The sequence below is a fragment of the Diaporthe amygdali genome (assembly GCF_026229845.1).
Source record: "Diaporthe amygdali strain CAA958 chromosome Unknown NODE_29_length_634662_cov_65_424859, whole genome shotgun sequence".
In the NCBI taxonomy this organism is placed as follows: domain Eukaryota; kingdom Fungi; phylum Ascomycota; class Sordariomycetes; order Diaporthales; family Diaporthaceae; genus Diaporthe; species Diaporthe amygdali.
In genome coordinates, this window is record NW_026517049.1 from 355,713 (window position 1) to 382,308 (window position 26,596).

Consider the following 26,596-nt stretch of genomic DNA (forward strand, 5'->3'; position numbering starts at 1 on the left):
TGGATATTTGCTTGATGGACAAAGCATCTCCTGCTCAGCTCTTCAGCCATTGACGCACTTGATCAGCGGTCAACAATAAGTCTATCTCGGAACGCCTACATGGGATACGTGCAGCCTCGGTGTGGGCAGGAGACCATACACAATGTTCTTGTGCGTAGCTCTGAATCATACCATTTCATCATACATGGCAATGCCATCCATCCATTCTCTTGATTGCTCTACACCATCACTGACAATGAGTCGTTCCTCAACACGCTTACACGACCGCCAAGCTCTTCCGCGATCGGCGACGGAATATAGATAAGAGATAAGATAAGAAACGGTTCACCGGCACTGCATGGGACGTCACCACACTGAGTCCTACCGCACCAAGCCGTGCATTGGCGGTGACATTTGCCTGCAGCTACGGCAAACTAGGCCTAATCACTAACGCTGTAATTGTCATTGGGCGCAGGTATCGTGGAACACCCATCTGCATTACTGGTGTTGTAATCTATCTAGTCTACTACTGACTCGTCTGACTTATTATGCATCTCATTACCGCAGATGCATCCTCCTGCGCTGCAGCCGTCTGACCTCACGATACACCCCAACTCTGGACCGTCTGCCTCTGTGAAAAGAGGACAATGCCGACGGTGTCGGCCCTCTACGATCCAACTGCAACACACCTCGCACCACTCTGTCCTTGCTGTGTTCACAGCCATCGGGAAGTTTAGTACACGCCGTACAAGTGTAATTATGTGATTTTGTTGTCAATGTTACTTTGTCTGAATATTCTCTCCCCAACACATTCCTGTTTATGTTCGTTTTCTCTGTTGTACCTTTCATTTCATAGACGAAACCTGATCTGGATGAATGAAGTAAAGAGACGGATTTATACCAAGAGCTAGCCTGTTAGTAAATTACTTATGATGCCTGCCCGCTTGCTGTCAAGTGACTCAGTCCTACGATGTACGCAGGACAACACATGTGCAGTCAGCGCCGCTTTGCGTGTTGCACAATGAGAAGGAATTATCCGTGTTGCTGTCTCACCTAGTCACGGAGCTGGCCTTCCTCGGCAAATATGTGTTACAGCTTATGTACATTGTATCATGTTCACTTCCGATACATATATATATATATAATACAAGATATATATGCATATGCACACACGTATATTATACACAAAACCCTCTTGTAAGATTTTAGCATCGTGAAGCACATTATTCTCATGTCTTATTCTACGGGCTCGATCTGAATATGTACCGTGAAGCAAAAACAACCACAGCGCAGAACAGCCAGTATTCATGTGGCATGTCGGTCTAATCCACAAAGACAATTGTGTGTTGTCAAACTTTACATGCGCGTACCTTGCAGCAAACTCCCGGCCCAATATTCGACTTTAAAATATGCAACACTCAATGCGTGGCAACTCCAGCCAGATTTAGGCATGCGGATGGCCGTGTGCATCTCAAGGTGAAGTCTTCGCGACACCACCACGGCCCCGGCCACGTCTATTACTCCGACCTCCTCTCCCCTGGTCCTGGTTCTGTTGCCTCGCCGCTTCACCCTCAGCACCGGCAGCGCCAGCGCTGGGGTTGGGAGCGCTGGCCCCACCCCCTCTGCCCCCTCTGGGCTTGCCGCTTCTGCCTCGGCGGCCTTTGCTACTCTTGCCTTCCTCCCGTTCCTTCTCCCTGGTCGATCTCCTCGCCTCTTCCTCCTGCGTCCGCCGTGACTCTTCCTCCCACCATTCCTGGAAGGCTTGCTCCTGCTGGATCTCCATTAGGCTGCGCTTGGCTACTGCCTCCTTCACACTTTCGACATTACGCCTCTCCTGGTCGATGATGTCGGCCATGCTAAGCCCTATGATCGGCTCTGACTTGGCTGCTGGTTTGATGTACGATTTCGAATGAGGAGTGACAGGCTTATTGGACATATCGGCTGAGAAAGTAGAGGTTGAGGTGGATCTTGGGGGAGGCCGGATAGGTGGTGTTGCCGCGGGTGTCCTCGATTGGCCAGAGTGCCGCGTGTCTGGAGATTGTGTTCGCCGCGGAATGGACTTGGCCGAAGCTTCTGCCGCAACAAGGGGCTTTGTGTTGGGCGGCGCTGACTTTGGTGCGTCTGCTAGATTGTCATTGGGAGGAAGCTTAGGCCCGCTGGACACTGCCTTCCATGGCGGTGATTTGATGCCTGTCGATGATTTCTCCCACGCAGCCCTATCCGACGACGCTTGAGCAACCTGCGCAGCCTGCTCTGCTTGAAGCTGTTGCTGCCTCTTGCGTTCCTTCTGTGACAATTTCGCTTGTGACGGTTTGACCGCCGTCTCTTTGGCCCGTTGCGCAGCCAACCCTGCAGACAGTGCCGAGCGGACAGGCGGTGTCTCACCCATGATTTCGCGCAAGTCAAGCTTAGCAGTCGGCATCTTGGATGAAGCCCACGGGCTGCCGGACTTGAGAGAGCTCGTAGCCAAAGACCTATTAGTCGGAGAAGGCGAGGCAAGTCCAAGGCCTGCTGGCGACGAGCCCAAGGGAGAGTGACGGGGTGCTCTCGACTGCTGACCGCAGAACGACTCGCTCAGCGGAGGAAGCTGGTCAAGTTCAGTTTTCCGTCTCTGATCTATGGCTCTCTCGGGCCGTATGGATGGGCTCTCTATGGGTCCTTCATCTTCGTCCATATCGAACATGAGGTCAGTCTGAACCGCTTTGGGGCGGAGGTCAGGACTGAATGGCTCATTTCTTCTCGCCGCCTCTTTCCCCTTGGATTTATCCATAGCAGGGGATGAGGGTTGGAACTCCTCAAGGCTGCCAAATTTGCCTTTGAGCGAGGATGAAAGTTTCCTCTCATCCTCTTTTTGACTCGCCTTAAAGGCCATCTCTCTGACTCTCCGCTGCCTTTCCTCATCTATATCCTGTGCCAGGTTCGGATATTGCTCATGGAGCAGGAGTGCAGCCCGACCGCTCCTTGCGAACGGGAAACGAGCAAGCTGATTATCTCTGACCACTTCGTCCAAGTCAAGCAATAGCTCCTGATCGAGGTCGGCCAAAAGGTTGTTCTCGAGCATATTCTCCAGCTGGAGAGCTATATACTCCAGACCGGCGTCCTTAAACTCGGTGATAGAACACGGACTGATGGCGTTCAAGAAATGTGCGATGTTGCGCGTGTTGATAAAGCGAGACAAGACCTGCTGGCATATTTGAGACAGGCGATCGAGCATAAGCTCATTGGCGACGGAAAGGACATCCATTACCAAGTCGGAAAATTCGTCCAGATTGTCAGCTACAACATCATCAAACATCTGATCTCCAACGTCAGAGTAAAGATAGCTCAGAACGAACTTAAAAGTCTCCGGATCGATGTGCTTCAGATCGACAGGGATCCTTTCTGAAGGCTCCTGGACGGCGCGGCGGCTTGCTAGCCACATGCCCTGAGAGCGGCCGAAGAACAGCCCCTCGAAAAATGGGCACCTCTGACACAACAAGGCGCTGTGAACTAGCATTTCGTCGCCATCAAGCTCCACGACAGCGTCTGCGTCCTCGAAGAACTGTGAGTCTCCCAGAGCTAGTCGCAGATCCTCATCTAGATGCCTTTGAGGGTCGACTTGCTTCTGAGCGGCGGCCTCCAGTCTACTCATCTCCAGATTGCTCGCTGTCCTGACGACTTCGGCTCGGATTTGACGATATCTGTAAGCCAGTGACGGATCGTGGCGAGTGTAGTTCCATGCTGGAATGACACGATCTTCGTATACGTAGACGACCAAGTTTAATAGCGAGATGATGTCGAGGCCAGCGAAAGTCACGGCAGTCTTCTCCTCAAGCTTCTCTACGACAAACACATCCGAATGAGTGTAAGTGCCGCTAGTTCGAAATGATGCTAAAGCTTTTCGGAGAGTTGGGCTCCTTGCGGAAAGTACCCAGCTATGAACTGGTATTTGGACTTCTGGGAGAGAAGACGAACGGATAACGGTGTCAAGAGTAGCCTATATGAGAGATTAGAAAATGCAATAGAGGGCCTGGTTCATTTGAGTGACATGTCTAGGTACACATGTAGATGTGAAGGGAAGGGAAGATGAAGGAGGTAGGGGCAAGCAGGGCGATGGTGAAGATTGCGAAAGGTGCAGGAAAACAGGCACCATCGACCGATATGAAGACAGGGTCCAAACATGCCAGTGGTACCAAAACGCAATGTTGAGGTGCGCTCATATCAACATGAGGGCGAGTCAGCTTGCTACATACCTGAGAAGCTCCGTTCCCGGATCGCCACGAGAGCAAATAGTTCTGAAGATCCAACTCAAGGTCGGGCGATTTCAGCACTTCGTACGCAACTGACCCCAGCTTCTGCTGAAGCGTAGTAGCATCCCAGGTTTTGAGAATTCCCTTTCCTTTTGGGCTTGGATCAGAGGATCTGAAATCCCGCAGGCAATTGAGTGGCGCTATGTCGTCCCACAGGGTCTGTCGACCAACGGTGACTTGCTCGCGCATGACTTCGGAATCCTTTCGAACGGCAGCAAAAGCCCCAAAAACAGAGCTCCGCACAGTAACAATGTTGGTAATTGCCGGGACCCGCTGGAACTTGAAGTCCTTGCGCTTGACTTCACTGGAGCCAGCCACATGAGTGTCTTTGGCTTTGGCCCTGATGATACGGCGCCATACTGCCCCTGATTGAGTGCTGATGATAACTGAACCATGCTCGCCAACGTCGACAGACCTTACTCCATCCTTGTGGGCGCTCCAAATACAGATGGGCTGGCTGACAGCACCTTTAATCTTCGAAGGATTGGTGGTGGACGTGGGCAAAATAGTGTCCACTCTCTTTGTGAGATTCATGGAGAAGAGGTCGCCACGACCACTCACTCCTACAATAGTCTCACCGCCAGAAGCAATGTACTTGATCCGGTTCCGCTCCGCATCGTAACGCGAAGACATGGAAATATTGCCTAGATGGTGGTTTGTAAATCCGGCTTCGGCGAATGGAAACTTGACAACGTTGTAGCCATAACTTGTGAACACAACAACGGTGTAGTTGGCGAGGAGGCAGGTTGTCGCCTTGTCAATGGCCGAGACCATGGTTACCGGGCTGCCGCTGTTCACCAACGACGCAGCTACTTTCCTGGGTGTTTGCTGTACCTCGAGTGAACGAGAATCAGCATCCATCAGAGCCAGCCTAGAGTTGTTAGCAGACCGGAACACGCAAGAAGATGGTGATCGAGATCACTCACTGCCCAGTGTTGCGACCCCAGCAGTAAAGACTGCCAGTATTTGTGAACGCAACCGAGTGAATCGTTGACGCAGCAACGCCGACGATGACCTCCTTTTTGAGTGGCCCGAACAACTGTCGGGGCATCAGGCTCATGGGCTCTTCTCCCGGAGGAGGCTCAGGCAGCGCGTAACCGAGTGTCGAGTTTACATTAGACCCCCAGCTGTACAGGCCGCCTTCAGATGTGACAGCCAGAGTGTGATTCTGTCCCAGCGCAACTTGAGTCACTTTCTTATTGGTGAGGCTGCCTTGTACTGGCGTGTAGGTGAACCGCGTGTTTTCGTCTCCCAGCCCAAGCCTACCACCACGGCCAATGCCACAGATGTAGAGATTGGAAACAGGATCGGTCGTCAGAATAGCACTGTGGTACTTGGATAATGCCACGTCGTGCACCAGCAGCTCCTTGTGACGAGTGAGTGTTGGGATTTGACCAGGCGTCTCAGCGCCCCCCTTCTCAAGATACTCCTCGTAGAACCTCTGTATCAAGTGGCCAGGGCGCTCAAGATAGACACGTTCCGGGAACTGTCTGTCATCCTCATCTCCGAGACCGAGCGACAAGTTCTTGTTGCTGCCGAATGCAAAAACCTCCGTCCCATCGACGAGGTCGAGCAGACCATTGTTGGCAATGTTGTCTGTCGCAACCACGACTTCCTCGCTCTCCGATTCATTGTCCGAGTGATTCTCGTCATCGACATTCTTCAGATTCCGTTCACCAATAGTCGAGTTGTACAAGTCGAATGGACTGTTGCCTTCGTGATCCTTTGTCTTGATGAGCCTACCGACTTTGGCGACCGATGCGCCGACGGTCAGGCCTGCCAGGTCTCTTCGCTCTTTCTCTAGCAACAGTCTCGCGATCGACACATTGCCCGTATACAACGCGCGATGAAGGGCATTCCAGCCACTCTCAGGGTCTTGTACGTAGATATCGACAGCGGGGTGATCGAGTAGGGCTTCGACGAAGGCGATGGCGTTCTCGGAGTCGGAGGAGGCGGCGCGCAGGAGGATGGTCAATCCAACATAATCGCGACTGTTGACTTCGGCGCGACCGAAGTTCACAGTGCCAGGCCGCGCACCTCCTGCGCCGAAGCCCAGGGCCGAGGCCTTCCGCGCCTTTGTAACATTTCTAGGCGATGTCCCGAATGCGCCGGGGCTGGCGGCTCCTCCGGTCCCTACGCTGGGGCTCTTGGAAGCGCTCTGGGTGTAGGCGGCGGGGGCCAGCAAGCGCCGAAACTTGTCGACATCGTCATTGTAGTAGGCTTTCCACAGCAAGTTGTGACTCATTGAGCCGGACTGAGGAACGCGTTAGGCTCTTCCGGCACTTCGGTGCACCTCGCTGTGAATCTCGATGCGGATCACGGCGTTTTTAAAGGCGCAAGGGGAAGTGCGGAAGAGAGACACGGAGGTCGGGAGGCGATGTCGAGTTGGACGCGCAGTGAAGGACGTTTGTCGCTTGCTGGGAGGGAAGTTGCCACCTGTTGGATTCAGCTGGTTGTTGGTGGTGGGGATACAACTCGAGCACTGTTGGCCGATTTGATCGATGCTGTACTATGTGAAAGATGATTAATCGAGTGAGATGACTGAGGATTGACTGGTATAATTCGCACCAGTTACTGAGTATTAGAAGAAGGTAAAGCGCACAAGTTGTCGTTGATAAGACGAGCGATTTGAAGAGGGGCATGTCCGGAAAGAGGGCATAGTGACGACGAGACGAGACCCAGCTCTTAGATAGACTTAAGTGCGCGTATCACCCGCGCCGAGCCCTTCAAGCTACCCACCAATCAAGCAGCGCACCGCTCAACCGTGCTCGAGGCGAGGCCTCTCCGGACAGCTGCAAGCACAGAGGACTTGTGCACATGACATGCAAATTACCATTAGAAGAAGTTTTGAGAGGTTGAGCCTCGACTGAGACATCTCAATCCCCTTGGCAAGGAAGACACAAAGAATGACCTGAATGGTACACGCTTTCCTGTGGGATAATTTCCCATTGTATAATAGTGTGGGATAACTCCTGTGGGTTGACCTACCGTGCGACAACTGCCATGGGATTGTCAGCTGGAATTCAGACTCTTATTGGGAAATCTTCAACGTCTCATAGTATAATATGTAAGATGACAGCTAGATAGGGCGATCTTTTTTATTTCTACGTACTCCTGAGTAGGAGCATCTCTTGAGATCCCTGCAACTTGTAGCCCATGCAGAGCAATGCAGGGAGTTGAAGCTGTTGTGGGGCATTCGAGCTGTCCCGGAATTGGAAGGTTACCTCCGCTCTACTCTGACAGAAGCGAAAAGATGACAAAACGCATTTCTGAACCTGTCGTCTCCTTCAACCCCGAAAGTCTCGGTTTCCTACTCATGCACAAAAACTCTAAACCACCAGTGACGACACATTGATCGATAATGTTTGCTTCTTATAAGCTACTGAAAATACCCGCCACCAGGGAATCACTGCTGGGCCAGTCACAAAACGAGCAGACATGCCTGCAAACAGGCCAATGTTACTAACAAGAGCGTCCACCAGCGATTGTGCAAAACCGAGGCCAGCGCAGAGAAACAGTCAAACCAGAGACACAGAGCAACCCGTCCAAACGCCGCACATAATATCACTCAGTCCCACCTACTCCTTTACTTGGTGAGCCAGCCAAGATAATCCGCGACGATGAGCGTCACCATGGCGTGCGGTGCAATGCGCACGTAGTACGTGCCGAAGCCGCGGTAAAAGCGCAGCAAGCCCTCCTGCTTAGTGACCTTGACGAAGCAGTCGGCCATGCTCTTGTATGGCAGCTTGCCGTCGGGGCCCTTACTCTGCTTCTGCAGCCGCGTCTTGACAAAGTCGAACGGCAGAGAGAAGAAGGACGCGAAGAAACCAGCGATGGCGCTGGCGCTCAGCGTCTGCGTGCGCGCCGACCACTCTGTCCGCGTCTTGAGCTGCGCCTTGGCCTCGCTGAAGAACGCGAGCTGCCCAAAGTTGAGCGCCATCGCCCGCACGACCGTCGGAGCTGCGCCTGCCCATAGGGCGCCAATGCCTTCGCTCTTCGCGATGCGTGACAGGGCGTCGATGACCGACTTGTAATTCTTGCGCTGATCCACAGGTTTCAGGCCGTCACTTTGCATTCGGATCAGGGCCAGGTCGGCCGGGTTGCCGATCATGGCGGCGATGCCACCGGCTGACAGGCCTGCTGTGGCCCGTTCTGCGAAGCCGATCTGTTGGCCTTTCGCCTTGGCCCTGGCCGTCAGCTGGCCCATAAAGGTATCGAAGAAACCGATGCGCGCGGTCGTGTAGACAGCTTGTCGCAGAAGACCAGCCGATAAGCCAGTGTACAGGTCAAGAACCTTTCCCTTGGCGATGATCTCGCGCGTGACGGAGAGGGGCGTTGGCTTTGGGCCCGTCGCCACACCTTCACCAGCCAGTTGGATTCGAACCTGTCAATCGGTTGGTCAGTCACCACGCTTCTTTCATTTGAAGAATGATCAACTATCGCACTTACCTTGACCATGTCGACTGGCTGGATGACTGATGTTGCAACCATTCCACTGAGTCCGCCGTTGATGAAGGGTAATGCCGCCCTCATGTACGGTGTGTGCAGGAAATCATTGGCGACAGCAGCGCCCTCGCTCTGGACATTCTTTGCCGAACCCATGACTTCTGAGGTCTTGGACCTTGCTGCCTCGGCGGCCTGCTTGATGGTGTTCGACATGGTGGATAGATGCGTCTGGACAAGGGCAGTCACGAATACAAAAACTCTGGTGCACTCTGGGTCGACTGCGGGTCTTTTCTATTAGACGTGTGGACGAGCCGGAAAGAGGGTCGTTTCAAAAAGAGCTGTATATTGTCAGAACATCAAGACTCGCGAAAGCAGAGGTCATTGGTCCAGACTGAGCTGAGCTGAGCTTTGGGGGAGGGGAGTGAACTGTGCTTCGAATTGGGGCAGGTGCAGAGAGGCTGGACGAGCTCATGAAGCAGGCAACTGCTCAAACACGGAGTGGTGGGAGGTAACTTCCTCAACCAGAAGAAGGCCAACGTTTCGGGTAACGGAGTGACGAGGGAGCATCCGTCGTGCCAACTTGAGCCTGACGGACACAAGCAGCAGCAATGGGCAGATAAGTTATACTGTACAACTGCTCAGCCGTTTGAGTTCTATCTCGGACTGCCCAGGGCGAATGGCATCACCACGCTTTCCATGGCACCACTACAATGCTCCGTAGTAGCGCCCACCAGTCACGTAACAGCCTTATGTCAACCGAGGTGGACGTGCGGCTGAGGTCGGCTACGTGGTTGAGGGACGAGGTTGAAACCTTGCCAGATTGGGTTGTTGGTATCGACGGCACCAGGTCCGTCGGGAAAAGCAGGAACCAACCGACTCAAGTACCGTGGTGGATGGGGCCTTCTCGATTGATGGGCATGTTTTGGTTGACCGGCTCACTAAAGCCGATCATCCATAAACCGTTGACCTGAGCTTGTGTAGGTGGGTGGGCGCGTGTATGCGTGGTGGGTGTAAGTGCAACTTGCAGGTGCGGGCACAGGTGAGACTCTCCAAAGCTAAGCCGGAGTTCCTTTCCCCCCCAACCAGCCGGAGCTGGCCAGTGTCGGCAATCCAAGACCCTCTCAACAATCTCGGCAACTCACGTTTAATTCACCACCCCGAACAATCCAAATCCTTGCCTCTGTCTATGGGTGCTTTTGTCTACCCGCCCTCTTCAATGCCAGCAAAGGCAGCCGCCGGATATCCCGCTCGCTGCTCGAACTGTTGCACCCGGTGGGCTGGGCTCGCGGTAATCGAGGCGCGCACTATCAAGGTGGGGGACCGCTGACGCGGTTCCGTAGCTCAGAGTTGAGTGCCGAGACTCGGAGATTATCTGGGCGGCGTTATCACCGCTCGGGGAGACGATACCTAAGCCGAGGCGTTCGAGTATGATCTTTGAGAAGCAGTGACGAGGAGAAATCCGAGTAATCGTCTGCGATGAAACGAAGACTGTGTGGTTCTGAGGAGAAAGTCCGACTAGAACAGTCCGCAAGGAGGGTGGGCGGCATCGACTATAAAAGGGGAGTTGGAGTCAAACAGGCATATTTGACCTTGGTCATAACTCCAGTTCCCGAGGGGGGAAATACATAGTACGGGCATACTGTTCTACGTGCTGGTGTGCGAGCTACGTACTCTCGCGTGGGACAGACCTGGGGACTGGGACAACGGTTGCTGGACCGGCCGCTCATCCTCCTCTTGCTTTCTTTGGCAGCCGCCCGCATGTGACAGACCTGCTGCGAGCTGGTGAGACTGGCAAGACTGGCGAGATGCCCATTTCCCCAAGATTGCAAGCTTGTTTCCAGTGCGACACTCGTCCAGTAACGAGCACCCAGGGATCCGCTTGTGCGGGGGGCTCGTCACTCGCACGACTTGCTCGAAGATGCCAGGAGCTCTCCTCGGGGGAGGGGAAGAAGCGAGCCAGAGACATGACATCGCGGTCATCAGCTGGTATTGTGCCGAACCGATGGCGCCGGGGAGGTACCAGCGCTTGACATGGCACTCGGTCCCCATCAAACATCAGACTAGCGTAGCCATGGACTACCTAGGCAATGGACTAATGGCATGCGACCAACAACTTTCTGTAACAGACTCGAGGCCACAGCTGCACCGCCCTCTGGCCGCCGGGATCGTCTCGCCAGGGATCGCACTCAAGGCGGGCGGGATCAAAATAGCAGAGCAAATCAGCAGCGGCCCATCTTGATGACCGCCGTCATGGCCAGCCCTTCGTGAACAGCCCTTCTCAGCTGAGGATGCTGCTCTCCCTCACATCGCATGGGCTGAGGCCTGTCTTGCTCTCGGCGTCAGTGATACAAATAAAGGGAGCAACAGTTCCAGCTTGAGGGGCACAATGCTCCCTCACATCGCATAGCAAGGATTCCCGGCAATGACCCTCGCATCATTCACGCCTTCAGCCTTGAGACTGCGGGGTAACAACACATCAAAAGTAGCGTAACATGCCACGCTGGGGCGACTCCACCGCTCCCGTCCGACGAAATCTGGGGTAACAGGCGCCTGGAAGCTCGGCAAGCAGACTGGGCCCCTCCCCCTAGAGACACCAGGAGCAAGCATGGCACACTACTACGCTCCGTGTAGATCAGGACAGTGGGCTGATGCCGTGCTATCACCGAGTCCCCCCCGGAAGGTCGTCAGAACAAACTCGCACAAAACACAAAACACATAACGACGAGTGAGATGCGCCTAAGGTGGGGACTCCGAAAGATCTCCTCGAGCTGGACCATCTCGGCGGTTGACAGTGACCCAGAACTGCAGAGTCCGCGAAGTTTGGGAATATACTAAACTACAGTCTACATTGCCAGGTAATCCTGTGTCATTCACCCAACGCATGGCTTGGTCTCTAGGTTGGCACCTGGTCTGTCATGTATCAAGCCCATGCGATCATCAAGGGCCTGCTTTCTGTGAAAACATCCATAATTTCCAATTGACCACCATTCCAAAGCTCCGACTGACGGTTTAGTCAGTGTCTGCGGCAATGTTCTCATTTGCGTTTTATGCTGCACGTGTTGGCTCAATCAAGCTGCCGACCTTCCAAAAGGATGAGTGCTCAGTTCAGCCAGCTTACTTCGCAAATCACCCCATCCTCATTGGATGTTAATATTGCCAACAGCTCGACCAGGCCTTGTCAGGCGTTGCTCTGTCCCGGCACATTCTACGCAGCGGGTCTCCGAAACTGTCCGGCTCCGATCTGGGGGCCGGCTCCGTCAGATCCAGCTACCTGGGACCGGAACCCAGGGGCTCGATTGTAAGCCGATAACCTCCTGCATGACAGATCGATTTAGGGTGAGCACAATCGAGCAATTGATGGCTCTAGAACGCATTTCGATTCGCACTTGGTTTCGTCCTGGACTAGTATGATCCACAGGTTACTATCTGTCAGGCTGCTTTGAGCGTAGCATTGGTCTTCACATGCATCGACGCGTCGGGACTCGGACAGATTCAAGCTCCTTTGTCAATAACGTCACCACAGCTCCTTCATAGCTCCAACAAAGCTTCGTTTCACTTCATGAGCTCAGAGCTCAACAGCCCAACCTGTCGTGTATATACTCTCGCCTTTCACTAGAGACTGGCTCATGTCAATTCCCGTCAATGCCCAAGCCAACATTTCTCTTGAGACAGTCGCAGCCATGGCTCTTGTGCAGAAACTGTTACATCTTACCAACTTCTCGTCACCCTTCCTCCGAACCGTGGTGCCATCCGTATCAGCAGCTTTCGCAATACAAGCTGCCTTTGCCGTCCCGTCCATATTAGCCGAGACGGAGCGCTTCTACGACTTCTCGGGTGCGCTCACCAACATCAGCATCGTCGCGCTGAGCCTGTACCTGCCAGCCCTGCGGGCCAAATATGCCGGAGGTGCCGCTGCGGCCGGGGGCAAGGCGCTCCCGAGCCTGCTCACGCCCTTCACCAACCCGGCCGCTGCGGGCCTGAACTGGAGGCAGGTCGCCTTGACTGGATTCGTGACGTTATGGGCTGCTCGATGTGTGTAACGTATCACCCACTATGCCGTGAGACGTGGCGCGCCTTCCAAATACCCATGCTAACCGGTACAACGCAGTGGGGACGTACCTCTTCCAGCGCGTTCTGCGCGAGGGCCAGGACTCGCGCTTCGATGAGATCAAGAAATCTGCACCCAAGTTCTTCGGCGCCTGGATGGCCCAGGCGACCTGGTGCTCACTGATCTGCCTGCCGGTCATCGCGCTCAACGCCGTCCCGATATCCGCGTTCGCGGCGATCCCCGGCCTGAAGATCACTGATGTCCTCGGGGTTGCGCTCTGGGTTGGAGGGATCACGCTCGAGGCTACCGCCGATAAGCAGAAGTCACAATGGATGAAGGAGAAGCGCGAGAAGAAACACCATGAGGACTTCATGACGAGGGGCCTGTGGCAGCGGAGGTAGGTCCAAAGCTGATGCGGATCTGATTTCGTTATGGTCAGGAGTACTAACGTTGATGTCACAGTCAATATCCTAACTACTTCGGCGAGTCGACCCTCTGGACAGGTATTGCAACCACCGCAGCGGGTGTCCTCGCCAGCCAGTCGATCCAGTCGGCCATCGGTTTCAGTGGAGGTCCCGGAGGCATCCTCGGTGCTCTGACGCTGGCCTACATCAGCCCGATGTTCACGACTTTCCTGGTGACGAAGGTGAGCGGCATTCCCATGTCGGAGTCAAAGTACGACAAGCGATACGGCGATCGCAAGGATTACCAGGAGTGGAAGAAGAACACACCCAAGTTCATCCCCAAGCTCTTCTGAGGGAAGATTCATTCATCATAGACGGAGGACAATATCGACAAGGCGTCGGTAGATAGATAAATAATTCAACAGGGTATAAGCGGCCCCGTTGTAACAACTGCTCCTGCGCATCCTTAGTCCTCGCTTCTTTGAAGCTATAGATAGTCTCTCATCACAATAATAGTCTCTCCTGGTATCAATATCCCATCGCAACAACGCCTCTTGTGTAGTATACACAGCCACACCCCGTCTGCCTCACGGCAACTTCCTCCCGCCGCCCTTGACATTGCGCGACGGGGGCTCCACAGCCGCCACCTTCTTCCAATCCAGATTATCCGCCCCGCCAGGGCCGCCCTACTTCTGCTTCCTGGTCATCATAATCTTGGTGAACTCGTCGACGTTGACGCCGCCCTTGCCCTCCGAGTCGAACTCCTTAATCATCGACTGCAGCTCCTGCTCCTCCATGCTCTGGCCGATCTCGCGCATGGTGCGCCGCAGGTCGTCGAGCGTGATGATGCCCTTGCCGTCGACGTCGAACAGCTTGAAGGCGCGGTGGCACTCCTCGACCGGGTCGCGGTTGTACATGAGCGTGCCCGCGATCCCCTGCCAGATGGGCATCGTGAACTCGCGCCACACCGGCGTGCACTCGCGCTTCGGGTCCCAGTCGATCGGCTGGATGCCGTACTTGACCAGGTACGGGTACGTCTCCGACTTGGGCAGCTCGAAGCCCAGCGCGCGCAGGCAGAACCGCAGCTCATGATAGTCGAGGCGGCCGTCTTTGTTTACGTCGAATACGGAGAACTAAGTGGAGCGCCAGTCGCGTTAGCAGGGGTTGCGGCGCAAGCCAAATTGTGCAGTTCCAGCACGGCGTGAGTGAGACAACATACGACATCGTTTATCTGGTCTCTTTGTCGCTCATCTAGCTTGGCGAAGTCGTCTCTGGATGGTGCACCGTGTGCTGGGAGGTTGTTGATACTTCTTGACATCATTTTCGAAGGATTTATCGTTCGAATCCGGGTAGCAAAGACACTGCGGGAGCGCAAGTCGGCAGCAGTCAGGCCGGCCAAGGTGTGATAGGGTGAGGAAGCGGTGAATCGTGTGTTCGAGTAGGTCAAGTCGCTTTGCTTTTCGCAGAAGATCGAATCGTGGTCTTGTGTAGGAGCAATTTCTCAGGGAGGCGAGGGTGAAACCAGAAGCGATTGAGAAAGTAGTATCCTGAAAGTGATCATCCTGCGCCGCGCGCTGCACGACACACACACACGTACACACACACACCTTCGAAGGGGCGAGGTGAGGGTGTTGACAACGGTCGCCTTTGTTTTCGAGCGGTCGAAAATGCGCGGCTACGTGAGTGGTCGAGAATGACCGGATTGAGCACCAGTCTGCACCTGTTCCCGAATAATCAATCAATTATTCTCCAGAGATCCTGACCTGCCAGGGATCGATGATTCTCGTCAAGTGGCTGGGGTTCGCAAACAAATGTGGACCGCCGTCTAAGTTTTGGTAGGGACGCCTCGACGCGACCACTGCGGTCCCTTGACGCGCTCCCTGTTCAACACTTTTCGGCCCAGCTTGCTTGGTCTACGAGGGCTGCGAGGGCGAGGGCGGTTCATTGGGAACATTGCAGCAGAACCCCACCATAGACCTGTTCTGGTCTAATTGCTTGCAGGGCGGTTTGCGACGGCATAATCTGTTAGTCTCTGAAGCTGGCTTCATAGACATCTCGCAGTGCTCAGATAGCTAGCTAACAGATAAGACTTCGGGCGATGATCTTCAAAAATTTGGCCGCCAGAAGCTTAAGCAGTTCATAAGCTGTACCATTACACCCACAGGCCATTCAACGGAAGTTTACAATTGGGCCGTGAGACGACAAGGCACGACGCCTACGACAAAATGCCGAAGCGGAAGAGAGATGATCTTCAGGAGAAGCTGGAGCAGCACAGCACGGCGCTCTCCCGAGCGCTGAAAGTTGCAAAGGGTTTTGAGAGACAGCGCATGGCAAAACGGCTGCGCGATCCCCAGTCAACCCGAGAGAAGAGAGCCAGAATAGAGAAGGAGATCGAGGTGCTGAAGGTACGCATTTTCATAATCACCGACGAGACAATCTCACTTGCAGTCGTAGTCCAAATTTGGCACACCTAAGCTGATTCATTATATACAGTCACTCGACTTACACTCCGTCGCTCACGCCCATCTCTGCTCAGCCCTGTTGAGGATCAAGGCTGTTGCCGAATCCCCGAGACTACCAGACGAGGTCAAGAATGGCGTCGCAAAACCCGACATCTCGGAGGAAGAGCGGGCGGCTCTACACAATGTCACCAGTGGGCTCAACAATCAGCCCAAGGTCCGGGCAACACTGGAGGCAGCCATCGCCGACATTTGCCGCGTCCTACAGGTACCAGTGCCCGACAAGAAGGGCAGGTTAAAGAAAGGAGACAAGAAGAAGAGCGAGCCGGCGACGAGGAAGGAGCCAGAAGAACAGCCCGCAGACAGGGCCGCGAAGAATGCGCCGGAAGAAAAGGGGACCAAGAATGAGGGAAAGCATGTCAAGAGCAAAGCTTTGTCAGAGGATCGAAACTCGGACGATGAGGAATCAGAATGGGGCGGTCTGTCCGAACACGACGATGACGAAGAGATAGTGGAGAAGGCCCTTTCGCGCTTCGACGACAGACTCGGGGGCTTCGATTCCGACAACGCGGAGTCTGACGGTGACGAAGAATACGACACGGCCAACGAGGAGCTCGATCCCATGGAAATCACAGATGAGTCTGCGTCTGAGGAGTCGGACAGCGATGAGCCAGGCTCGCAGTCTGGCGAGGATGAGGATGGATCGAGCGACTCAGAGGAGGGATCTGTGTCTGGATCTGAGTCCGAGTCAGAGTCCGGATCCCAATCCGATTCTGATTCTGATGTCTCCGCTATATCACCACCACCCAAGGCGTCGCGGAAGGAATTGAAAAAGGTTGAACAGATTCGGAGGGAAGGCGGAGCTCTTCCCAGCCTGATGGGGGGTTACATTTCCGGCTCGGAATCCGAGGCGTCTGATATTGACGTGGCACCGGCTGCACGAAAGAACAGGAGAGGCCAGCGGGCTCGACAGGCGATATGGGAAAAGAAGTTCAAAGAAAAGGCCAAACATCTAGCCCAAGACAAGCCCGGTCGGGACTCCGGGTGGGATTTGAAGCGCGGCGCGGTAGACGGCAGTGAGAGGACGCCATGGAAGAAGGGCATCAAGACGCCGTTCGAGAAGAGATCGGACGACCGGCACGACTGGCAGGAGTATGCTGCCCCCGAACCCAAGCGTCCTAGGCCGCCGACGAAGAAGGACGACGAGGGCCCGTTGCATCCCAGCTGGGAGGCACGGAAAAAGGCGAAGGAGGCGCAGGAGACGGCGGCTTTCCAAGGCAAGAAGATCACATTTGATTGAGAGATACCCACACTTGCAGGAGAAATTCAACTCGAGTCTTGAGGGAAATCGATCCACCGGAGCTGCAATCATGGCCTGTTGTGCTTGTCGTAGATTGAAAATCACCTGGGTACCAAATAAGTCATCAATCCGGCCTAAGGGCGCAACGGGGTCGTGGCCGCCAATCGTCGGAAGCCGCCCGGCACGCAGCTCCGACGTCAACATTCTTAATAAGCGGCGAGGGGCAGCATCGTCTCAATCCTGATTAGTATTGACGACGTGGTTCACGACAACACTTGTGAGATATAAATTTATCTAGAATTGAGGCCTTGATATCTGGCTGTTTTCTTCTTGAACCATTGTTGCTTGCAAACGAGTCAATTCCAATTACCAAGAACTTGCACATTTGATCGAGTACCCTATAAACTCATACATATCAATATGTCGAACGCAACAGCCAGTACTGCAGATTTATTCTCTGTCAAGGGAATGGTGGCCCTGGTATGTCACTTGCATTAAGCCATCACTTCCTTATTGGTTACCCAGATCTGTGTTACAGCAAATGTGAGACTTGTACATCGACTCAAAGTATTCGTCAGCCAGCCAGCTGTGTAGCCTTGGCCTCATTTCTGAGTACTTGCTAATACTAAATCCGAGAATGACAGATCACAGGTGGAGGGACCGGTATTTATTTTGTCCCTTCCGATGGAATCTTCTTTTGCAAGCTACTAACATCGCCCCAGGCATCGGCCTCATGATGGCTCGGGCCATCGCCGACGCGGGCGCCTCTAAGGTGTACATCGCCGGTAGACGTCTCGAAGTCCTCGAGTCGGCTGCCAAATCGATCAACAAGCCAGATGTGGTCATCCCGCTCACATGTGACGTTTCTTCTCAGGACTCACTGACGTCGCTCGTCGCGGAGATTGAGAAGCGCTCCGGCTACCTCAACCTCCTCGTCTGCAACAGCGGCATCGGCGGCCCCCAGGTCCCCTATCCTTCCCCGGAGACTTCCCTGCAGGAATTCCGTGAGAAGAATCTCTCTATTCCGATGGACCAGTATGAAAAGACGTTCAGCGTCAATGTCACGGCCGTGTGGTACACAACTATGGCCTTCCTCGAGCTGTTGGACAAGGGAAACAAGAAGGGGAACCTGAACTGGCAGGGCCAGGTCCTCATCACGAGCAGCATCGCCGGCTTCAACCGGAAGGCCCCTGGTGGGTGGGCTTACGGGCAGTCGAAGGCAGCGGTGACGCATTCGTCGAAGCAGTTGGCGGGTGTTTTACCTAAATGGGGCATCAGGTGAGTGGAGTATATTCCGTGAGCCTTCAAGAACCAGGGCTAACGAGGCGGTTGCAGGGTGAACGCCTTGGCACCAGGACTGTTCCCCAGCGAGATGTCGGCTCCTATTGTCGAGGCGATGGGAGGTGATGCCTCGTCAGAGGGTCTGATTCCCCTGGACACGAACTTGGTCCCTCTTGGAAGGATGGGCGATTCTCAGGATATGGCGGGTACGGTACTGTACCTCGTTTCGAGGGCTGGGGCATACCTGAATGGCAATGTCACGGTCATCGACGGAGGCAGGCTGGGCACGTTCCCTTCGACGTATTGATTCTGGGTTAGAAGGATACATTGCACGGAGACAGGCGGTATTATATCAGATCATACATCGGCACAAGTGCTTTTACTAGAAGGTTAAATAGAATACAACTCTTGTAGCCTCGATTCTCGGGTTGTTCATTGCGCGTCTTCATCTTTCCAACACATCTCGGCTTATCATTCAATTATACAGTCTCAGAACTCTGACTCGAAATGGCATAGTCCTAGTTAGTAGTCCTCATGAGAAGAGAGCAAGACTGAAAAGCAGTCAAGGAGGGATAAGTACAAATTTAAGGCTCTCCCAGTACCTAGGCACATCGAATACAGTGCCTAGGTAGGTAAGCCAGATAGTTGAATGCATGTTGCAAGCATTTATTTGGGCTATGCATGTACACGATATCGCACTGATGGTGATGTATAGGTAAGGTGAATCACAGACAGATGTGAAGGCTTCTAGTGCCGTGATATTGCTTCTTCACTAACCAAGTGCTCAGTCAAGGGTCTACTGTAGGTACAGAGTAAGCCCCTGTAAGTTTGTCATCGGACCCCTGGAAATGGAACCCCACCGTCGGGCCGCGGTACGCCCCAGCTGCAGCTCCAGCAACGACGGTGGATGAACGGACTGCGCGCGTCTATTCCATTCAATATTCCAAGCCCAGCCCGTTTCAGCTTCAAGAGGGCCGCACGATGCCACCTGGCGACCCGGTGTAATGGATGCGGATTGGGATGAGGTAAGTCGGTATTTCCAGTTCAAGACCACCCAACCGTGCTTTCAGCCGCATTCCAGAGCCCGCGGGGCTGCCGAGTCTTGCGCGACGAGCGAGAACCCCCGCGATCAGAGGCGTGTTGGGTTGAGGACTGCGAATCACGGGTTGGACACTTTCGCAACGACGAGCATCTGGTCGCACCGCGATCCTTCGAAATGGTTCATGAATGCTAACTCGGATGCGTACAGTTGAGTCGTCAACTCCTCCCTCCACCGGGAGGGCAGTCGGTGCCTACCGTCGTCACCGCGCTCGCCTTCGATTCAAGCCAGGAGCTCCTATGGGCTGGAAATGGATATGTACGCTCGACCGAACGGATATCTCTGTTCCCGATTCCCAGTCGCAACGCATCTTCTGACAGTGTTCTAGGGCCGCGTTACATCCTTTTATGGAAACAGCCTTCAAAAATACACGTCTTTCCGCGCGCACCCACCGTCCGAGGGTGCGGTGCACCAACTCCTGTTCAATGAGAAGGGGGTTATCGCACTGGGCGCCCGAGGCGTCCACATGGCCCTTCGAAGAGGACCGCCAGTATGGCCACATATCAGGTGAGAGCGCCTGTTGCGACGGTGTCATCGAGGGCAGGGTCTAATGGCTTTCGGGACACAGTGCTGAAGACATGAGAGACCTCCGGTGCATGAGTTTCACCTCGAAAGCCACCTCCGAAATTCTTGTCGCCGGTGTACAAGACACCATGTTTGTCATCGACACAAACAAAGGAGAAATCGTGAAACGGGTAGGATTACCCCCGTACTTTCGGCTCGAGTGCTGTCTAAAGTAGTCCAGATACCCACCACGAATCACTACATCAAGATGAAAAAGGGCCGGTACATTTGCGCAGCTACGACCGATGGCAACGTTCACATTCTCGACCCGGTCAAGTTCACCATTATGCACAAGTGGCGCGCCCACTCCGCTTTCATAAACGACATGGACGTCCAGCAGGACTTCGTTGTTACTTGTGGTACCTCCCTGAAGCAGCCTGCGGCTACTTACATGCTCGACCCTTTTGTCATGGTCTTCGACCTGAAAAATCTCGCAACGATGCCTCCTATACCATTTCCACCGTTGGCAGCCTATGTCCGCATGCACCCGCGCATGCTCACAACAGGAATAGTTGCTTCTCAGGGTGGTCAGATGCATGTTGTGGACCTGCTGAATCCGAACACTAGCAATGTACGCCAGGCGAATGTCGTAGGCTCGGTGCTCACGGGAATAGAAATCGCGCCATCGGGGGAAGCCATCGCGCTGGCCGACACTGACTGTAACATGCATCTATGGGGCTCTCCTTCTAAATGTCATTTTGTCGAGTTGCCACAGCCTACTGAATGGCCTGATGAAGAGGTGCCGCCGCCCCATATTGACTGGAAAGAAAATACGTGAGTTGCGAGCTCGAAGGATAGTGCCGATACCTCTGACTGACTCTGCCAGCCCGCTGAATTCCATTGGCATACCCTATTATCGAGAGGCTCTTTCATCAGCCCTACCAAATAGCTCCATCTCAGATGTTGGAGCACCGCCTCTCAGGATCTCACAAAATGACTTGGCACATCTAACAAAAGCATCGTTTGGATTCTACGGTCCAAACACCCGTGGTACACGTCGAAACCAGGCCGAGGACACACGGGTTGCTGACAAGACCACGCTTGCCATACGAGCACCAAAGTTCCTTAGTGAAAAGGCCCGAGATGCGACGAAGATATCCAGTAGCGCGAGTGCTCCAGATGGACAGGTGGACATGGCCGTCGGCACCCTCGGCAATGCCGAGCTGGAAAGTCTGAAATTGGACGTTCCAGCCCTTTACCAGAGCGTTGAGATCTCATTCAGCAAGTACGGAGTGGACGATTTCGACTTCGGGTTTTATAACATGACCCGGTACGCTGGTTTGGAAAACCATATTGCGAATTCCTATGCAAACTCCCTTCTCCAGGTCTTGCACTTCACGCCTTTGGTTCGGAACCTGGCGCTCCAGCATGCGGCGACAGATTGCTTGAGCGAGATGTGTTTGCTCTGTGAGCTTGGTTACCTGTCGGATATGTTGCAAAAGACGGAGGGCTCATCATGCCATGCGTCAAACTTGTTGAAGTGTCTAAGCAATCACCCGCCAGCGTCCCGCCTTGGCCTTTTGGAGGAGGACTCACGGCAAGGCTCTCTGACAAAGATGATGCAGCAGCTCACGAGATTTCTACTCCAGACGATAGCGGATGACTATCGCACCAAGTCGCCTATACCTACAGCGATGCAGGAAATTCTTGCTACTTCTGCTCTAACCACGATCAAATGCTTAAACTGCGGAAATGAGACCAGTCGGTCAGGTTCGAATTATGTGACAGATTTGACGTACCCACTAACCAAAGGCCGCGGCAGCCGTTCGTCGAAAACCTCATTCTCCCAAGTCTTGAAAACGAGCGTGGAAGGAGAGGGAGCCATGAAGGGTTGGTGCATCCGCTGCAATCGGTACCAATCCCTGCAGGCTCGAAAGACTATCCAAGGCATTCCTTCAGTGTTGACACTGAACGTCCCGGTCGCGGAGCATCGCGATAATGAGCTCGAACAAAGGATGTTGTGGGCGAACCCAGGATGGCTCCCCGAGGAGATCGGTATCATAGTGGATAACGGCTCCTTCTTTTGCTACCAAGGCGAGGACCTCAAACTGCACCTTCAACGCGGGGTGCACAACATTCAGGTCTACTCGCTCATCGGCCTGTCTGTCAACATAGAGAGCGGGTCACCTCAAAAATCACACCTTGGGGCCCTGTCACCAGGCAGTGTTGATACCGGCTCGAATCATAAACCGCACCTTGTTGCCATGGTCAATGGTAAGTCCTACTATGGCGCCACCAAGGTCAAAGCAGCTGTGCTAACCAGGTTACAGTTGCGCATGCGGAGCCGACGGCCCCTGGAGATAGCCAGTGGCACCTCTTCAACGACTTCTCCGTCAAACCAGTCTCAGCTGCAGAGGCACTGACCTTCAACGCGAGGTGGAAGATGCCGTCTGTGCTTGTCTACCAGCTGAAAACTGCAAACAACGATCTTGACACCGAATGGGTCAAGAACATAGATACTTCAGTACTCCACATCGACTTCAAGTAAGTTGCCCAAGATATTGCCCTCATAGGCCTTCGCTAACATCACGCAGGCCTGATGCAAAACAGCACCCATATCGAACCCTTGATCCGATCACAGAACGTCCAGGACCGGAGACCACGGTTGCTCTTGACACGGAATTTGTGCTGGCGAAACAGTCAGAGGTGGAGATGAAATCGGATGGCGTTAGAGAGGTCATCCGCCCCAACTTCCACGCACTGGCCCGTGTCTCCATTGTGCGCGGCGAGGGCGAGGACGAGGGCCTAGCCTTTATAGACGACTGGATCCAAGTTAAGGAGCCGGTCATCGACTACCTACACAGCTACTCGGGGATCAAACCCGACGATCTCGATCCGCGCAACAGCAACCACTGCCTAGTGTCTCTGAAGGTTGCATACAAGCGTCTCTGGGTGCTCCTGAACCTCGGGTGCAAGTTCATCGGCCACGGCCTCAAGGGCGACTTCCGCGTCATCAACATACAGGTACCAAAGGCGCAAATCATTGACACAATCGACTTGTTTTACCAGAAGAACTACAGGCGCAAGCTGAGCCTGAAGTTCCTGGCCTGGTACCTGCTCAAGGAGGGGATCCAGGTCGACACGCACGACTCGATCGAGGACGCGCGCATCGCGCTCAAGCTGTACAAGAAGTTCCAGGAGTTCGACGACGCGGGGATAACCAAGATGATGCTGAACGAGATCTACAGGGCGGGCGACAGCGTCGGGTGGAAGCCGCCGGGGAGCACCACGGCGAACGAGCAGCAGGCGGCTGTGCAGAGGAGTCCCACGCCCATCTCGGAAGGGCCGCCATCGACGCCCGTCAGGAAGGGCCTGGCTGGTCCTGCGGCCCAGGGAGCGCTTACGCCGAGCTGGTCGGCTGGCCCCGGGGCCGGGGGGTTTACCCCGGGAAGAGGGAGTCCTCTCAGGTAGGACTCACTCTGCCAAAGAGGAATAGACAGTTAGTTAGAATCACGCAAATGGCACAACGTTATTTTTTAAACGAGTGTATTGAGTTGGTCCTAAGTCATCGCTAATTGATGTTGTGCAAGTATGAATGCATCGCCAAAAGTTTGGTGGAAAGAAAGAGTAAACAAGTGCCGCGGGATAGGATAATCTCCTAGCCTGGGACAATGTCCCAGAACAACCTCTCAGGATTACCTCCCAGGATAACCTCCTCGGATAACCTTCCATGATAACCTCTAGTGTGATAACCTCCCATGGGATAGCCTCCCTTGGGATGCCCTTCAATGGGAGATCATCTAGTCGTCGTTCGCAGGGGCCTTGGCCCAAAATCGTTCGTTAGTCATAATGGTGAGCAGGTTCTTGAGTCGGAAGTGATAAAGTGATGGGTGCCAAATGCACCAGATCTTTCCAGTCCTGGAAAAACTCCACCCAAGAAAAGTGTCAAAAGCAATGTTGTCCGATGGAACTCCGAAAACCAATAAAGCAAATGCGTACTGTGACAAGATCGCTGGCTGAGGAGATATTAAGCCTCCTCCGGGAAACCCCATTGCGGTTCTGACCACGGGGATAACCCATTGCGATGCTCATTCGACTTTTGGCGCTTTCCGCCTCCTTCACTGACAGAACTCGTCAGCCGTGCTCGCTTCGAACCGGGGTTCAGGCGGCCAGCCGGACTGCCATTGTCAACCTCCTCGAGGCCTTCGTCGTATGAGCCTGGGCTGCCACCTTCCTCAAACTTGAACTTGAGATATGCGTCTTCAATGACCTCGACTTCATGGTCACTTTCTTCGAGAGTCAGGTCGATTACGGACACTGAGGACTCCCCACGTCCCAGCAAGCCACTTGTAGACCGTCGTCTGGGGTCGGGTGTACCAGAAGTGCCACTTCCGGGAGTGACAAAAAGACTGAGCCGAGAAGCCAATCTAGCAGAGGCTGGCGCTGGTGTCGGTTCTGGGATTTCTTGAAGATCGTCATCATCCTCAATCTCGATAATCTGGCGCCGAGCACCGACAATGTCGCTGCTCAGGTGCGAAACTAGGCCTCCTTCCGATTGAGCTTTCGGGAGCGGCAGATGTTCAGGGCCCTATTCTGACACTGAGTCGCCCCGAAGGTATTGGTGAAGGCGTCGTCGTTGAAAGACCTCAGTGGTGACGGATTCATTGTCATCATCCTCGCTATCTCCATCTTCGCTGCCAGAATTGTCGTGATGCGGCTCCTCGCTGACGGAATCATTCTGAGCTGACTCTTCGCTGCCAGAATGCTGGCAATTATCATTCCCATCTGAAAACTCGTTGCCCTCGTGCTCAATACTACGTTCCTCCTCAAAGTCAGCGGGGCCAGGCGCTGGCGTGAACGTGCGGCGTCTGCGCGATGGGCGTGGCGGCGTATGAAGCGCAGGTCCAGGGTCGTTGTCATCATCAGATCCACCCGAGTCCGAATCAGAAGGAGTGCGCCTTCCTATTGTATCTTGAGAAGATGTAGCATCAATGTCCAGGTCGTTGCAACGGTTATCGTAACCGGTGTCCTCGTTGTAGATAGGCCGGATCCTGTCAAAGTCTTCTTGCGAGGGTGTCCAGGAGTCTGCATCAGGGAAAAGGCGATCGAGGTTCTCCAGCCTCGAATTCTCCGCGCGTGATGGAACCTTCTCCTGAGTCGCGACCCTCTCGACGTCCAATTTGAAGCTCTTGTCACGGATTTTTGCCCGGCTCCTGCGAGGATCAGCGTTCTCCTTGTCCAAGTCGTAAAAACGCACCCAATACAAGCCACGAAGTTGGTAAATATAGTCCATGCCCATGCAATTCCTCAAGCTTCTTGTCATCCTCCAATTGGGTTGCCCTGCAGTCTTGCCCGTCATGTAAACCTTCTGAGACTCTGGTTCGTATGGTCTTCTGATAACGCTCTTTTTCGATTCCGAAATGTGAACGCACAAAGTCTTCAGCGACGCTGTCTCACAGAACCAAGCGAGGGGCATTGTGCGTCGATTGAGGCGTTTGCGTGATCCTTTCAGCTCGAAATCAACACACTTGGATCCCACCTAGGTCAACTCAATGTGCTGAATACGACTCCATCTCGCAGGACCCGATCCTGTCGCGAATCTATCCATCTCTCCGAACGAGGAGAAACTGAATGAATTGACTCCATAGAAGATGTGAATGCCGTACCATGCAAATTTGCGGCTTACGCACAGAGCGGCGAGCACAGTTCCCGGGTCCTCCGTGTCGTGAGTTAGACTGATTGAGACTCGATCCTCTTTTGAGATAAAGAAGCGGCCGCGGATTCCAGTGGCAACCTTCCTGAGCTGCCGCGTGAGCTGCCGCTCAGTCGGAAAAGACTCAGGCTGACAGTGTGGGTCCAGACGCGAGAAGCAATGGACTAGGCCGTCCATGGTAAGTAGTTCCGTCAAGATCTTGTAGATGATACTGTCCGGAAGTGGTGGCATTGCCGAGTAGATTTCCTCTCCTGAGCCTACAGATACCAGATCATCCGGGGAGTTATGGCGTGAGCGGCTATTCGCATCAATATCCTTCCCGATGAACCGAATTTGTGGATGGACCATCTCTGCGTTGATCGACATATTCAAGGCCCTGTAGCTGGAGGTCCATGCGTCGTAGTAGTTTCCATCGTTGGCAAGACATTTACGGAGCAACTCTTTCCAAGTCGGCTTCGGAAGCGGATCAGCTGGCCCTTGGAACTCCTTGAGTTCCTTTCTTAGCTCCTTGATCTCCTTCTTCGCAGCAGCGAGCTTGTCCCGTAAGTCGTCAATTATCCGGTCCTTCGCTTCGACTCTCTTGTTTGCGATTCTGAGTCGTCTTGCCGCATTTCGCGCTTGCGCTTGACATGCCCGAGTACAGGCGTCCGGGTCATCACTGCTATTGTCCTCGTACTCCACCTCGGCGGATCCACTGCCATCAATGTCCTCATCACCTTCCCCCTGACCTTGGGCAGGTTCGGACTCAGGAGAGTCAGCGACTTCCCGTTGCTCAGGTTCAGCATGCGCCTCCTCCTGACCCTGGCCGACGGGCTCTGGGGATGCAGTATCATCATCCTCAGGTGAGTTGGTACCACCAGGTCCCTGGTCGACGAACATGGGTGACTCTCTCAGAGGCGAGGCACGATCGGGCGTATCGGATTCAGAAGGGGCGTCCTCGTCAGACTCCTGATCCACGAACATGGGGCTCTCAGAGGGGCCAACTTCTGGTGCCGATGCTTTAGAAGTTCCTTCCTCTCCACCCTCGTCGGGCAGTATGGGGGGGCTTCCGCCCTCCGGGTCCTGATCATCCAT

The 26,596-nt window shown here is 54.1% G+C and overlaps 8 protein-coding genes across 8 annotated transcripts; 4 read left to right on the top strand and 4 right to left on the bottom strand.

The window, feature by feature from the left end:
* Positions 1–1,450: 1,450 nt before the first annotated feature.
* Positions 1,451–6,513, bottom strand: J7T55_004380 (uncharacterized protein; the record flags this gene model as incomplete). The annotated part of the gene is made up of 4 exons (XM_053132027.1): positions 1,451–3,833; positions 3,890–3,915; positions 4,212–5,139; positions 5,195–6,513. 4 exons carry the CDS (start codon positions 6,511–6,513, stop codon positions 1,451–1,453), a joined length of 4,656 nt encoding a protein of 1,551 aa, XP_052989993.1.
* Positions 6,514–7,854: 1,341 nt separating this feature from the next.
* J7T55_004381 (uncharacterized protein) lies at positions 7,855–8,927 on the bottom strand (the record flags this gene model as incomplete). The annotated part of the gene is made up of 2 exons (XM_053132028.1): positions 7,855–8,652; positions 8,718–8,927. The coding sequence occupies 2 exons, from the start codon at positions 8,925–8,927 to the stop codon at positions 7,855–7,857; spliced, it is 1,008 nt and encodes a 335-aa protein (XP_052989994.1).
* Positions 8,928–10,632: 1,705 nt separating this feature from the next.
* On the top strand, positions 10,633–10,953 carry J7T55_004382 (uncharacterized protein; the record flags this gene model as incomplete). Its single annotated transcript, XM_053132029.1, has 1 exon — positions 10,633–10,953. The coding sequence occupies one exon, from the start codon at positions 10,633–10,635 to the stop codon at positions 10,951–10,953; it is 321 nt and encodes a 106-aa protein (XP_052989995.1).
* Positions 10,954–12,394: 1,441 nt separating this feature from the next.
* On the top strand, positions 12,395–13,519 carry J7T55_004383 (3-oxo-5-alpha-steroid 4-dehydrogenase; the record flags this gene model as incomplete). The annotated part of the gene is made up of 3 exons (XM_053132030.1): positions 12,395–12,746; positions 12,823–13,159; positions 13,225–13,519. 3 exons carry the CDS (start codon positions 12,395–12,397, stop codon positions 13,517–13,519), a joined length of 984 nt encoding a protein of 327 aa, XP_052989996.1.
* A 333-nt stretch (positions 13,520–13,852) lies between these two features.
* Positions 13,853–14,487, bottom strand: J7T55_004384 (cell division control protein; the record flags this gene model as incomplete). The annotated part of the gene is made up of 2 exons (XM_053132032.1): positions 13,853–14,299; positions 14,386–14,487. The coding sequence occupies 2 exons, from the start codon at positions 14,485–14,487 to the stop codon at positions 13,853–13,855; spliced, it is 549 nt and encodes a 182-aa protein (XP_052989997.1).
* A 346-nt stretch (positions 14,488–14,833) lies between these two features.
* Positions 14,834–16,925, top strand: J7T55_004385 (nadh-ubiquinone oxidoreductase kda subunit; the record flags this gene model as incomplete). Its single annotated transcript, XM_053132033.1, has 5 exons — positions 14,834–14,845; positions 14,937–14,979; positions 15,070–15,190; positions 15,331–15,571; positions 15,660–16,925. 5 exons carry the CDS (start codon positions 14,834–14,836, stop codon positions 16,923–16,925), a joined length of 1,683 nt encoding a protein of 560 aa, XP_052989998.1.
* A 420-nt stretch (positions 16,926–17,345) lies between these two features.
* On the top strand, positions 17,346–23,280 carry J7T55_004386 (PAB-dependent poly(A)-specific ribonuclease subunit PAN2; the record flags this gene model as incomplete). The annotated part of the gene is made up of 13 exons (XM_053132034.1): positions 17,346–17,405; positions 17,570–17,588; positions 17,648–18,203; positions 18,261–18,468; positions 18,995–19,007; positions 19,277–19,401; positions 19,456–19,563; positions 19,634–19,812; positions 19,874–20,000; positions 20,051–20,643; positions 20,696–22,083; positions 22,140–22,353; positions 22,404–23,280. The coding sequence occupies 13 exons, from the start codon at positions 17,346–17,348 to the stop codon at positions 23,278–23,280; spliced, it is 4,467 nt and encodes a 1,488-aa protein (XP_052989999.1).
* Positions 23,281–23,609: 329 nt separating this feature from the next.
* On the bottom strand, positions 23,610–26,596 carry J7T55_004387 (uncharacterized protein; the record flags this gene model as incomplete). The annotated part of the gene is made up of 4 exons (XM_053132035.1): positions 23,610–23,727; positions 23,886–24,397; positions 24,455–25,257; positions 25,375–26,596. 4 exons carry the CDS (start codon positions 26,594–26,596, stop codon positions 23,610–23,612), a joined length of 2,655 nt encoding a protein of 884 aa, XP_052990000.1.